Genomic DNA, 14,847 nt, shown 5'->3' on the forward strand with positions numbered 1-14,847 from the left:
CGCTGTTGTTCTGAGGGGTGAGACCGTTGGGGGACCCCGGATACAGGACGCGTGGCATCTCTCCGTAGTATTTCCCATAACCGTGTGGGGCTCTACAGTTATCTCAACATAAAAAGCTCCGCTCAAGATCTTAAAATACATACGTGTATCCCACGGACGGTGTCCTGTTCAGTCAAGTGCAACGGCACGTCTTTGAAACGAGCATTCTCATGTCAGAGACCAGCCGTGGGGAATGTGCCACAGCAGCAGCCAGACACGGGCGCAAGGGCTCGGAATCCTAACAGTGCAGAGCACATTCCGGCGCCTTCTGAGGAAAGAGAAGGTATTGATCCTCAGACTTGCCTGGGAGCCATTTGCTTTCTCATCAGGTTAGCAGATGCTCACGCGTCCACCGTAGCAAAAGAAGCCGGTGGCCTGTTGGCCAGAAGTGCAGTTTTAGGGAGTCCGCGAGGGGGTGTGTGAGGAAGAGCTGATCGGGGTGCCGGCCCGGGTCTCATACTGAGCCCCCCGCCCGGAGGTCCTCGGCCGAGCGGGCGCCTCCTGAGACCAGCGAGGCCCGGGGGTCATGCCGCCACGTGGAAACCAACCCCCAGGGTCTGAGACGCCACAGGAAGCTGGCCTGCAAGACGCCGTCTCGTTCAGCGGGCGCGAGAGATCTTGCCTCCCCTGGTGTCCTGCGACCGATTCCCCCTTTCAGACCGTCCGCCCGAGCAGAGCGGCTGCGGGGCTTCGCCGTCTTCCCGTGGAAAGGCCTCCTCCCTCCCGTGACTGAGGCCAGCAGCGACGCAGAGGCAAATGAAATGCTTTTATGGATTGTCAATATTTAAACACCTTGCTGGTGCCTTAGGGCTTTGGATCTCAGCTGCCATCTATTACAGGCCTCATTACACAACACATTAAACGCTCTATCTTATTTTCTCCACCGAAGCTCTCTGGCAAGACTTTCTCCAGGCAGGGGCGTGGGTGTCAAAGGGAGTGGGGATTTGGTGGACGGGCCCGGGTTTTCGTGAGGAGGCCTTATTTTTTATTGGGTGGGGGGGAGGGCAGGAGCCACCCGGCACACCCCTGGGTATCTGGGAAGCCTGAGCCACTTGGCACTAGGTGGCTCCTGGAACCCCCACCTGTCTGCCCGGCCCGCCGTCTTCCTGTCCAGCTGAGTCTCTGTCTCAGCCCCCAGGAGGCAGGTGGCTAATCAGCTGGGTGGCTGGCACCTCGAGGTGGCCAGCGGGCTCGGGCAGCCCCCCTCACCCTTCTGTACCCTCAACCGTCACCCCTACGATCTCTGCAGAGTAGCTCACTGCTTCCCTAACGTGGAGACAGAACCAGACGGCGGCCATGACATTACTGTCAGGCTGGAGCCCGGAGTCCCTCTTACTCTGGGGAAGGACAGTCAGGGAGTGCGGGCGCGAGGCCAGAGACACCTCTCTCTGGTTGCGTGCACGTTTGCTCCGAATCCGCGTTGCAAAGTTCCCTGGAAGGCGACGGAGACTATGCAGTGGGCACAGGCGGATGATTTATTTACACAAATTATCCCAAGGCATTTTACTGTGTAGATCACGAAACCTAATTTACATATTTACACAATAGACCGGAATGGCAGTAAGGGAACTATAAATATATTTTCCTCTCCGAAGCAGCCGTGAAATACATACTTAGGACGTACCCGGTGCAGACAGACATTGTATTGCCTTTTTCACAAGCAGTGTCTTTAGCCCAGAGATGAGAGCTGGTCCCTCCTCGTCCCCATCCCCGATCTGGACCTGCCTCATCCACGTGGAGTCCCCCTGGGAGCCCCCCACCCGCCTCCCCACTCCCCGCCGTCAGCCTCTGGCCAAGGGATTTTCAGTTGAACAAAGAACAAAATCAGTCTTTTCCCAAAGGTTTTAAAACCCATGGAAATTCCCAAGTCAGCAAATTCAGCAGGGGGAAGGAGCTGCGGGCACAGGTCCGACGGCGCCCGGCCTGGCACCCACTCCCGGCCTCCTCACACCCACGTCCGCTGACCGCCCGTCCGCCCGGGTGCCCTGCCGCCCGCTGGGCTCAGCCTGTCACAGGCCTCCTTTGCTTCTAGACGTTCATCCCCACTTGTCTCCTGCCTTACAACTGGATCAGATACAAGGGAATTTTTTTTCCTCCCCTGCGAGGTATTTAGCCTCATGTTTGAGCCCCACCTGCTTCAGTCAAATTTCGGACCGAGATTGACCACGGATACGACAGAAATGGCAGCGTCTAAGAAACACATGGCCGACGGGCGTCCGTTTGCTCCGAGCCACAGCCTGACAGTCACGTTGTTGGTGACATGAGTTAGTGGAACCAGAAATCTCGGGCCCGTGAGTGACAGTTTCATTCAGCCCGGAGACCCTGTTTAATTGTCCGTGAAATCAAACTTTCGTGCTGGCCTGGCATCCGCCTGAATACCTGTGGCACACAGCTCCGTTCTGGGCGTTCGAGGGATAAATCGAGCAACCCGCGGATGTGCCCGAGCTGGGCTCCATCTCGATCCAGAAGAGAGGTGTTCGTGTGCCCATGTTTATTAGGACATCATCTGGGAGCAGATGTGCTTCCCGCTGCCGGGGCGGGGGAGAGGCCGGGCTGCCCCTTCTGTGAGCCGCGAGCAGGCCTGTCGTGAGGCAGCAAAACCGTTCAGACCGGAAGAGGGTTCTTTCCGCAAGGACCTTGACCATCGGCTGCTTCCCCGTGTCTGACGCACAGATAATGCGCTGCAGGCAGCAAAACAAAGAGTTCACGTTCTTTCCCGAAACATGAGCCCGCTGAGGAGCCAGACCGTGTGTGTGGCTTCTTGCCACCTCCCCCGAGGCTGGTGGGACCTGGGGTGTGTTTAAGGATAATTGCAAAGTTTCTCTCTCAGCAGTGTTCCCCCCCCCCACCCCCCGCTTAGCTGGTGGGGGCAGGATTGCTGTCCCTGGCAGGTGTTTGAGTGGCAAGAGTCCAGGGAGGTGCTCCCCCAGGCGTCCAGGAATAGGGGGCAGGCCCCGCACACAAGTGTGATTTGGGCTCACTCCCCCGCCACGGGCCCCCCTCCCACAGACATCAAGACCACGCCCCCAGGAAGTCCAACGCCCCGGAGCCCGCAGAGGACACAGTACGAGGCATCAGCCATTCAGGGATGCAGCTTTGGAAGGTATCTGGACACAGGAGCTCCCCGAGCGCAGACGGGAAGCCAGGCCGGGGTCCCCTGAGCATCCCAGTGGGGGCCAGTCTCACCTGGGTCTGAGGGCTGGCTGAATCAGACCCCCAGAACCGCCTTTGGAACGAACGAAGGCCCACACTGCTCTCAAGTGTTGATTGAGATGGAAATCCGGACGCTGGGGATTATCCCTCTGCATGGAAAATCAGTTGCACAAACCTCATTATGGCTAATAGTTCTGTAATGTTATTTTCCCCCCTAATTTGTAGAGATACTTTTCTCCATCATTGATTTATTGAGATACTTAACGGCACAATACAAACGAGAAAAAAACAATCCACGGTGGGGAAAGAGAGTGGACGCGTTAACAGCTGCCAAGTTTTCCTACCCACTCATGATCACGATGTAAAGATCAGTATAGATAAATAGCCCTGTGAATTAGAAGCAAATTCTAAAACGCAAAATGTGCTAATTTTGGCAAGGAGGAATTAAGCAAAATAAAAATGTGAACATTTTCTTCTCGTAGTTCAGAAGGAAATTCTCTCGGCATGACTCTCCCTCCCCCAACATTTTTCAGTGTAAACGGATTGCTATATAAATTGTTCTGTGTTGAGATTCTATATCAATATTTTAAAATGTTTTTATGAAAAATGCACACAATTCCTGGGGCTGTGACAGAGCGCTTAAAATAAAATGTGGCCTTTAGGTGACGGTGGAGGAAGGGGAAATAATTTTTTTTCTTCGGGAGCAGGAAAGCATTACAGAAACATTAATGCAAAAGACACTTGGAGAAGTCATTCCAGAAGAGTTCAGACCTGCTCTTAACAGTCTGAGAATTCCTTTCACACTTAGTCCCTGCGCTGCAGTGGTTCAAGCAACATCCAGTTTAAAAGAGCTTATATACTTTTTTTTTTGCTTGTCTTTTTTACAGCATAAAATTATCTTCCCCTTTTAGAAGAAAAACACTGCAGGGGCACCATGGTGGCTCAGTTGGTTAGGCATCCTACTCTTGATTTTGGCTCAGGTCATGATCCCAGGGTCACAGGATCAGGCCCCGATTCAGTCTCGACACCTGCTTAGGATTCTGTTTCTCTGTCTCCCCTGCCCCTCTCCCCCATTCCCTCTCTCTCTCACACACAAAAAAGAAAAGAAACAATTCAGTCAACATTTAAATTAAAGCGCTTAGAATAGTGACTTGCTCATAGTAAGTGCTAAATAAAATGGTGGTGGTTGTTTACTGAAAAGCTGATTGTGCTAGGCCCTGCAAAGTGCTATGGGGAGGTAAAGATGGATGGATAGAAGGATGGATAGATGGATGGATGGATGGATGGATGGGTGGATGGATGGGTGGATGGATGGAAGGAAGGATTGATGGTGGAAGGTAAGGGAAGGAAAGGAAAAAAAAGGAAGGAAAATGGGTGGATGGATGGAAGGATTGATGGGGAAGGGAAGGGAAGAGAAGGAAAGGAAAAGAAAGGAAGGAAAATGGGTGGATGGATGGAAGGATTGATGGGGAAGGGAAGGGAAGAGAAGGAAAGGAAAAGAAAGGAAGGAAAATGGGTGGATGGATGGAAGGATTGATGGGGAAGGGAAGGGAAGAGAAGGAAAGGAAAAGAAAGGAAGGAAAATGGGTGGATGGATGGAAGGATGGATGATGGATAGATAAAAGGATTGATGGTGGAAGGAAGGAAGGAGAGGTAAGTGGGTGGATGGATGGAAGGAAGGAAGGATGGATGGATGGATGGGTGGGTGGAAGGATTGATGGTGGAAGGAAGGAAGGAAGGAAGGAAGGAAGGAAGGAAGGAAGGGTAAGTGGGTGGATGGATGGACGGAAGGAAGGAAGGATGGATAGACGGGTGGGTGGAAGGATTGATGGTGGAAGGAAGGAAGGAAGGAAGGAAGGAAGGGTAAGTGGGTGGATGGATGGACGGAAGGAAGGAAGGATGGATAGATGGGTGGGTGGAAGGATTGATGGTATAAGGAAGGAAGGAAGGAAGGAAGGAAAGGTAAGTGGGTAGATGGATGGAAGGAAGGATGGGTGGATGGATGCATGGATGTTAGATGGATGGGTGGAAGGATTGATGGTGGAAGGAAGGAAGGAAGGAAGGAAGGAAGGAAGGAAGGAAGGGGAGGTAAGTGGGTGGATGGATAGATGGAAGGAAGGAAGGATGGATAGATGGGTGGATGGAAGGAAGGAAGGAAGGAAGGAAGGAAGGAAGGAAGAAAGGAAGGAAGGGGAGGAAAGTGGGTGCATGGATGGAAGGATGGACCACCCCAACAGATATTTATTGAACTCTTGAAGACTTGAAGGGCACCGTGGTGCCGAAAGGTAAATGTGAAAGAGTGCTCAGAAAGCCAGTTGGCGGAGGCAACCCCCTTACTAAAGCGTAGGAGTGAGGTCAAGACGAGTCTGAAAGGGTGAAATGACTTGATGTTCGTCCGCACACTGCCCTTAGACTAGGAGCTGCTCATGCGAGCAGAAATCTCACCTGATTCCCCGATGCGCGGAACAGCCCAAGCAAAGAGTGAGCACGCGAGTGTCTGTGTAATGAACGCGTGAATGAACAAGAGGCAGTGGAGGGGGAGGAAGGGGCCACCGGGGCAGAGCAGGGCTATAGAGCAGGGCACTCTCGGTGCCCATTATTTCCTGGTCATTGTCGTGCAAACTCAGAACGAAAACCACAGCCGACAGCCACCCCGTGTGCAGACTTCAGCGTGTCGGGGCGGGGGACTTGGAGCTGTGGCCGGCCGGCCATTTTGACGTGATTAGCCGTAACGGGCACCTCAGTGAGGAATGAGCGTAAACGTGAAAGCTGAGGAATAAATGATCATTGTGCTCTTTTTCTGCCCGTCCAGAGATTTGTGCCTTTAAAATCTCATTCACGTCCGTGCCTTCGTTAACCTGTGACTGTAAGGGCTTAATCGGTGCAAACTCTAAATCCTATGCAAACACAGACTTATACGCCAGCACTTTTCTTCCTGTGTACCGTTGGGCTAATCCACTCGAGCGCATCTGGCGTTCCAAGGTGCGTGAGCAGGTTGGTGCCAGATAACCCTCAGCTCTCTGCGAAGCTGTCCGCACGTGTGCGTGCATACTCAAACGTGCCTTTCCTCTCCGGACCTCCTGCTCTCTTTAAAGGATCACATACCTGTGCCTGTAAAGGAAATTACAGTTCATGAACGTTCTGGGCTCTGAGCCCACTTTTTGCCAAGCAGCCTCCGTATATGTCCTCACATAACGCGTTCGGTGTGAGGCACTGTTGTATACACCAAAGATCCTACTAGAGACGACATCAAGTCAGAGAGCAGAGACGAGGCCTGGAGTCCGATGGGAATGTGACAGGGCGAGGAGAATGTTCAGGAACATGCCATGACCACCCCAGGGCCTTGGCGGGGTCTCTCTGTCGGGGAGAGGGCTGACCTCGTCCCCAGCCTGGCCCCGTGCAACCCACCCGGGCTCTGGCTCTCCCGTCAGTTGCACTGCACGAGGGCCACGGTGAGCTGTCCGCGGGGTGGGCGCCAGGTCGAAGGCGGGAGAAAACCCTAACCTCTGCTCCTGTGCTGTGTCCTCAGATGAAGGCCTGTGGGACATGTTTGCGAAGGACATCCCCCGGAGTGCCACCTCCTACACCGTCAGCCTGGACAAGCTCAGGCAGGGAGTGATGTACGAGTTCCGAGTAGTGGCCGTGAACCAGGCGGGCTACGGGGAGCCCAGCAGCCCCTCTACAGCCGTGTCAGGTAGGGAGCCCTGCCCAAGCAGGGGAATCTCAGGACAAAGCCCTGTCCCCTGAGGGAGGAGAGGGAGACATGGGGCCGTCACAAAAAGACAGAGGACAACACCGTGCTTTGTGTAGGCGGCCCCACCGAGGGCCCAGAGAACTGGGTGCTGGGGAAGCGGTGTGCATGGGAGCCCGTGGCACCACCACCAGGCCCCCCGACTGCCCTTACCATGTTCCGCTTGAGCAATCCTTACTTTTCCCTAATCAGAGGCTTGTGCAGAAGTCAGAGCAGTCCACTTGGGCTGAGCAGTGCCCTCGGGGGTGAAGGCCGTCCTGAGCCCTCCCATGAGCTGCAGGCTCCTTACGGTGCAGGCTTGTGTGATGCCTAAAATGCAAAAATCGCCCCAGCAGACGCCCCTGGGGAGTGTCTTAGCGCCAGACATAGGTTGTGTCTGATGGGGGGCCTCGGGGACGTGAGCCCGTGCTGGTCGCCACCCTGTAGGATGAGGCCCCGGCTCCACTCTGGGTGGGAGAGGTGAGGTTTCTTTCCCAGAGCTGGACAGACTAGCCGCCGTCAGCAGCCATGTGGCCGGGGGTGTAACAGATGGGGAGAAAGTGACCACCAGGAGTCAGGAAGGGCTTCTCAGAAGAGGGGGTCTGGGTGGTGAAGGGTTCACAGTGGGGAGGGCACAGGAGAAGGAGGCAGCACAAAGTCTCAGACGGCAGGTGGGGGGGGGGGGAGCTGCCTTCAGCCCCAGGGTTATTGGGGGTTGCTTGGAGAATGCCCCCCCGGGGGGCTCCACAGCGGATCCCCCCCCTCCCCTGTCCCAGGCAGCCCAAGTTGGGAGCCCGCTCTGGAGGGATAGTAGGGAGCCAGGTGAGGGCGATTCAGAAAAGAAGTTGGCCGTCCCCTGCAGGCAGGGTCACCGGCAAGGCCAGAGACCCAGACGGGCGTCCCTACAGTAAGAGAAACGTGTTTCACTTCCCCTGCACGTAGGTCTGTTTAAGCTACTGACTCTGTTGTGTCACTGAAAACACCTCTCCTGTTTTGCCTTTGGACTTGCCGTTGGACAAGGATAGTGTCCGTGGGTGCACTCGGGCCCCCCAAGTCCCGGTGGCCCGTGAGGGGGTCTGCCTGGAGGAGACATGGCACACCGCCAGCTTGTTTAACAAATTAGACTTTAACACACCAAATTTTTCTCATTTCCTTCATTTTCCTCGTGAAAAATTTAATACGTCCCCAAAAAGAGAGACTAGAATAAAGAATCCCTGGACGCTGTCACTCCAGTTCCCCAATTCAAGCCTCTCTTGGTTCACTTGTGCAGACTCTGGTCACACACACACACACACACACACACACACACACACACACACACGGCCGATGGCAAAAGCTGGTTCCTACAGGAGAACAGAGCGCTCCTACCCTGCTGTTCATGGGGTCTGTGACCGTGCTGTTTCTCTGAAACCCCCCGCACCCCCTCGCCCACCGTGGCCGCCAGCAGGACTGTGCTCGGCTCCCTTCACCCTTCAGACCAGCCAGCAGGCGGGCACCTGCCCGGCTCTGCCTCGGGGCCGACCGCAGATCTGCCCCGGGTGAGAATCTTGCGGGCACCGAGGCCTTTCCTTTCCAGGCCCACCTGGGCCTCTTCCGCTGGGCGGTCGGCTGGGGTTTGTTGGCTCATTACGTGGGGGCCTTAACGTGCAGCCTGAAAACCACTTACGGTGTCTGGACTCCAAATGCTGCCAGCTCCCCGGAACCCCTGTGCTGTTACATTATCCAAAGTCAATCCCCCTTTCTCAACCCCAGCGCGCACACATTTTTCACCTGCCCAGTGAGAGATTTAACACAAGGTAGATGTGTTTGTTGTGGATTTCGGTGGCTGGAAGGTGGACCTTGGCCTCACCCGTAACAGGCTTCCTGTTCCCTCCGAACCAGCTCTCCGGTGAGGACCCCGAGGCCATCCGGCACCTACAAGAAACAGTTCCCATTGTTCTGTTCTTAGTAAACAGAATAAAACATGATCAAGAAGGGTATCCTTCTTCAAAGCAACTTCTAAATGAACTTTTCTGTTCGGTGCCTCAAAAAACATATGGAAAGATGGGCCAGTTCTGCTCAGTTTTGCTGCAGGCGCAAAATAAATAAACTACAACCGCGGCCCTTGGGGAGCCCTGGTGTGGCAGAACAGGCCAGCGGGGAGGCTTCTGTGCAGCGGTGGATGGGATCTAGCACCAGGAGTGAGCAGGAGTCAGACCACGGGGCCCCTAGGCTTGGACTGTGCCCCGTGGCTAACGTGGGCCACCGAAGGCTTTTAGGAAGGGATGGTTTGTTTCCATCTGAGCGAGATCTCTCTGGTGACAGTGTAGGGAGTGGATTGGGGTGAGTCCAGTAGAGGAGAAGCCCCCTGAGAAGAGGCTGTGGCGGGCAGGGGTGGGTGGTGGCCGTGGTGGAGAGGGTAAGGGGACCGCGGGGCCATCCGGGAGGGAAGCCTGGGCCCTAGAAGAGGGGAGGGCATCCAGGCACTCCGATCCTTCCTGTCTTTACCCCGGACGACATCCGCGGGCAGGTGGATGTGGAGGTCACAGGAAGTAGAGCGAAGGACGGTGTAGATGGTCAAGGGCAGGGCGAGCTCCGGGAAAGGGCAGCATGGGTGCCACGGGGGCCCCGAGCCCGGTTCCCGCAGGGAAGGAGCAGCGGCCGCAGAGCCCGTCACGCCCGAGCCTGGGTCTGGGAAAGCTGGAACCCACGCCAGCCCGTGGTTCCGTCCTCCCCCTGACTCGGGGCTCATCGCCTCCTCCCTCCCCGCCCCCCACCCTGCACGGAGCCCCGCCACCTGTTCCCGGACAGGAGGCAGGAGTCTCCATCGCGTGTGACTGTGTTGGTGTGCCCCTCAGCGCAAGTGGAGACCCCGTTCTACGGGGAGTGGTGGTTCCTCCTGGTGATGGCGCTGTCCAGCCTGATCGTCCTGCTGCTGGTGGTGTTTGCTCTGGTCTTGCACGGGCAGAACAAGAGATACAAGAACTGCGGCACAGGTGAGGCATCTGCCCCCCTCTCCCCCAGCCACTGTTTTCTCCCATCTCTCCAGGGTCTGTGGGGCCAGCATCCCCTTTGCGGGTGATAAGACAGGCGCAACGGATTTCCTTCGGAAGGCGGCTGGGTGCAGCACGCAGGTGTCCTAGAGCTCGGCGGCCGGGACTCTGGCCCTGGCTCTGCCCACAAATGAGCTGTGTCTCCTGTCCGTCGCTTGGGTCATTTTGGCCTCCCTGCGTCTGTTTTCCCCATAAGCACCATTTCCCAGATGCAGCGGTATTTTTGAACGTGATCTATAACGCGTTAGCCAGAAGCGTTGACCAGATGAATCACCAGACTATTCAGTGTCACGGGAACGCAGTGCTGGGCACGTCTCCGGAGCATCGGTGAGCTCAGGGAGCCGCCGATGGAAACAAGGTGCGGGGTTCAGCCAGACAGCGGTTGAGTTGTACCTCACCTTAAACCCCACGTCCCAGCTCCGCGCCCTCTGGCGCCCGGCTCACCACTGCCTCCCCAGTATGAGCTGCTGGCACACAGAAGGTTCTCAGTAAGTGTCTGTTGCTGAGTGGATCGCCCCATCAGAGAAATGGACAAACGAACACAGGGCAAAGCTGGACTCCATTTATAGGAAGGTCCGGAACCACCAAAATGAGTGGGAGTTTCTAGAAGACAGAATAGCGGTTGCCTGTTGGGAGAGAAGTATAAACAGAGAAGGTCAGTGAGGGAGCCCCTTGGGGTTCATGGGGCTCCGTATCTCTATGCCCATGGCAGTTATACACGTAGCAAACGAGTCACTGGACGTGTCAGATAAGTACACTTTATGCATTTATTCTTCTCGGGTTTTCTTCAGTTCTCCTAATAACCTAGGAGACCCCTTCTTGGCACAACCACGGCTGTCTGTTCCATCACAGCTGTAGCTTGGCCGAGAACGTGACCAGCTCCCTGGTGTCACCAGGGCGGCAGGACAGGCCCCATAGCTGGAGCCATTCCCACCGCTCCTCTGTCTTTGCTCCCCAGGAGGCCGGCTCCCTGGTGGGGGTCCTCCTGCAAAGGAGCCGGCCCCGTGAGCCCTCAGGGACGAGGGGCTGGGCTGAGCGGCTTCCCCAGCCTCAGCCTCCCAGTTCCATCCATCCCTGCGCCTAACGGGTTAACACAACCAGGCCCCTCACCGTTTGCTTTCCTGGCATTAAGCAATTCATCCCTCCAAGAAAGGGTTTATTTTTTTCTGTATAAATTCACTTCTAACAAGTGTTCGTAAATCAGATTTTATTCCTATGGGATTTACTATGTATGAATGGCATGTCATTTTATTGAGTTAATGCTATTCCAGAATCCTGTGTCTGGCACACAGAAAATCTCCCCGCTTTTCACTCTCCTTCTGCATCTGGAAAACAGCCCCGAAAAACCAGACCTGACCCAAGCTTCTGATACTCAGCCTCACCCTGGAGTATTAATTTAACATCATAATTGAAGCCTAGAAAAAAAATAAAAAATACGTGTCTACTCGAATGTCTGCCTTCCTGCCGGGAGACACGCAGACCCTAAACCTTCACCGTTCCAGCCCGACAGCCTCCCTCACACACCACCCTCATTGGATTTCCTTTCCGATACTGCTTTTTACCTGCCCACCCACTCATCCGTCAGCCCCAGACCCCTACTGGTCGGCGAATGACCCAGGATCTGCAGGTCTCTGTCCTGCCGGCTTTTCCTGTTGCGTGCACCTAGAGCATTCCGGCCCCTCGGGAAGGGGGGACGGGCGCTGGTTCAAAGCAGAGAGGGTGCCGTGGGGTTTTAACAAAGCTGGAAGTGGCCCCTGTCCTGGAGGCGAGGACAGCGGGAGAAAAACAGGTGGGGTCCCTGCCTCCAAGGGCTGTGGTCTGGCCAGGAGAGATGGGAGGTGGGCAGTAAGGAACACGCAAGCAGGTGAAAAATAGCGCTGCTGGGATGAGCACCGTGGGGGGAGCTCTACGCATCTCTGGGAGAGGAGGAGGAGAAGGAGGAGGAGGACGAGGGGGAGGGGGAAGGACGGTCGCTGTCTCGGGTGGTCTGGAAGATGCTCTCTGGTCCTGTGACGCTTGGGCTGTGAGCTGAAAGAAGGGGACGGTGGGCCAGGAGGACTCTGGGGGAAGGGGACAGACAGCCTTGAGGACAGGAAGACACGGGACTCTCGGCGTCTCTTGTGGTTTCTCCCAAGCTCACGGTTATTCGTTTCATCTGCCGACATAGTTTAGAACACATTTTCACGTGTATTTGTAAACCTATTTTTTTGAGTGGCTTCTCGCGTGTTGACAGATACGTGCGGACGTCAGCACAGCCGGTTCTAGAACATCTTCACCACCCCAGAAAGACCCCGTGTCCCCTGGACTGTCACCCCCTGCAAATCTACTTTCCACTTACTGTTTTATTAGGTGGTCATGAGGTCGTCATTTTGAAATGTATAAAATACTTAATTCTCAACTTAAAAAAAAAAAAAAAAAAAACCACGCCGATGCATCCTGAGGGCTCCTGTGTCAATTCTGATAGGAAGGCTGGTGTTTTGTTGTCAGACAAAGCGAACACCACAGTGCTCCGAGCGCTGCGATTAATACGCTGCCGGCTCCCCGGCGAGCCTCTGCCCACCCCACGCGCCCAGGCGGGTCTGGCCGGGCTCTGGGCCCCGCTTCCAGCGGGAACGCTGCGCACACCTGTAGGCCGAGCACCTGTGCGGCCCGCAGACCCACAGCGAGCCCTTGACCGCAGCACGTGAACCCGTTCTCCCGTCCCGGCTCTAGGGAAGAACATCTCCAACGTGGAGGAGACCGTGACCCTGGACAACGGCGGGTTTGCCGCCTTGGAGCTCAACAGCCGCCACCTCAACGTCAAGAACACCTTCTCAAAGAAGAACGGGACCAGGTAGGGACGCAGCGCCCGTGACCTACCTGGGCCACGTCTGCCCAACGGTCTGGCCGCGGGCATGTCGCCGTGCCCACGGGCACCCGCCACGACCCAACAGGGCCGCCTTGAGTCTCCGGGGGCGCACATGGCAGGGGGCCCGGGGCATCCACCCTCCCGTTCCAGAGATGCAAAAAGAAGGCCCGTCTCGGGCGCGGAGGGGCGTGGTCTCGGGAGGCCGAGCGCCCGCAGGCTGGCTGAGCATTAGGGAGTCCCTGCTTCTGGGGCAGACGGGTGCCACCGGAATGGACGTCCGCCCATCCCAACAGGGCAGCGGCCAGAGGACGGGTCAGGAGGGCCCCGGGGAGGTAGCCACGGCCCAGGTATCTGAGCCCGTGTCTGTCCCGTGGACGGCGTCCTGTCCTAGGTCCCCACCCCGGCCCAGCCCCGGCGGGCTGCACTACTCAGACGAGGACATCTGCAACAAATACAACAGCGCCGTGCTGACCGAGAGCACAAACCTCAAGGAGAAGTCTGTGGACGCTTCGGAATCTGAGGTCAGTGCCCGCGGCCTCTGTCCCCGCCTCTGTGCCGAGCCCTCTGCCTTCCCAAGGTGCTGCCCCCCTGGTCCCTGCGGAGTTGAGGGGCAGCAGGGCCAGGGGCAAATGAGTCCCTTTGGCCGATGAGGAAACTACATGCTGGGGCTCCTTCAGACCCAGAGGTCACTGCCCCCGGGCCAGCTCTCACATCAGCACCTCGCCCAAAGTGGCTTCCGGTCCCGAAGCCACTTGACTTTCCGTTTGGCTTCCGTAAATAAACTGTGTTCTCTGGTGGTGACCGTAGAACCTGGCCTCTAGACCCCGGCTGGAGTGGCAGACGGCCTGGGCCCCCAAAACCCACAGAACCTGGGACCCCGCGCCCGGCAGCCCCTTCCCCTCCCACCCGCCCTGCTTTGTGCTGAAGCGGGATTGAGCCACCGCCATTCAGGGACAGTTACAGGGTCTGGTGAGCCCTGACCTGAGGCTTGTCTCTGTCCTCACTGAGCAGATGGACCAGGGGGGTCTTGCCCTCGCGGACGTGACCCCCACCCGGGACCCGTGGGCCTGCATCTGCGAGGCCTCCTGTGTGTCTGAGTGCTCACCGTGTGCAGCTGAGCACACGGTGCGAGGCCTCCGTCGGGGAGCAGGCCGGGGAGGGCGTCATCCGGAGAGGAGGCAGCCATGGGAGACTCCAGGAGGGGTCAGCCTTCCCTGCCCCCCGGGAAGTGCCTTTCCCCACAAGCGTGCTGCCTCAGGGTCTGACAGCGTCTGACCCTAAGGAGCAAAGCCAGCCGAAGTGACAGTCTGAGGGGTGGGTCCCTATCAGTCCTAAACTTTTTTATTTCAGACGTGCCCGGTGTTGAGAGGGAGGAAAATCACCAAGCCGTTTGCTAGACACGTACGCCTGCCCTACCTCTTGACATCCGTACTCTAAATCAATATTTAATCTAAAATAAGTCCCACCTTCATTTGGACCCGAATTCAGGCCTTATCAAGCCCCGAGGCTCAATAAAATGGCTTCTTTGAAGTTGTGGTTAGTATGTGAGCTCCAAGCGAGACAGACGGCAGGTGGCTGTCGAGGTGACACCGGGTCCGCTCTGCTTCGAGTTTCCTGTTTACAGAGGATGCCGGGCGCCCCGTCTGTGCCGTTGCCTTGGGCACGGTGCAAACAGCAAGCAGCAGCCGATGTTGCATTTGTCTGAAGTCAAGGGCTCTCAAGTGAAATGCTGCAGAAGTGACCTGGCTTTTTGTGAGAAGGAAACAGCAGCTTTTGTCTAGCTTTCTCTAGCTGCTTGCGCCAAAAGCAGCACGTTGGGAAGGGGTACGACGGCCTTGCGGCAGGCACTGCGTGTGCCAGCAACTTCGAGATGCATTCGCATGGCCTGTGCTGGGCGTCTGTCCTCAGTTCTCGCCAGCACGCCCTGCGGGTGGAGTGAACAACGGTCCAACAGGGTTCAGGCACTGCTTGCACCACTATGGTCCAAGCACGCTCTTCCATTTTTTATTTGTTTTTTTTTTTTAATGTTTTATTTATATTTGAGA

General features: G+C 56.2%; 1 protein-coding gene across 2 annotated transcripts in view; it reads left to right on the top strand.

Annotated features, from left to right (window-relative positions):
* SDK1 (sidekick cell adhesion molecule 1) overlaps positions 1–14,847 on the top strand; it is an 882,012-nt gene that overhangs the window by 854,158 nt on the left and 13,007 nt on the right. For both annotated transcript variants that reach the window (XM_078440087.2, XM_078440088.2), the window contains 4 exons: positions 6,722–6,886; positions 9,760–9,897; positions 12,667–12,787; positions 13,194–13,323. In XM_078440087.2, the coding sequence (XP_078296213.2) occupies positions 6,722–6,886; positions 9,760–9,897; positions 12,667–12,787; positions 13,194–13,323 (554 nt within the window). The remainder of the gene's footprint in view (positions 1–6,721; positions 6,887–9,759; positions 9,898–12,666; positions 12,788–13,193; positions 13,324–14,847) is intronic.

This window comes from Panthera onca, chromosome E3 (assembly GCF_046562875.1).
Source record: "Panthera onca isolate mPanOnc1 chromosome E3, mPanOnc1 haplotype 2, whole genome shotgun sequence".
In the NCBI taxonomy this organism is placed as follows: domain Eukaryota; kingdom Metazoa; phylum Chordata; class Mammalia; order Carnivora; family Felidae; genus Panthera; species Panthera onca.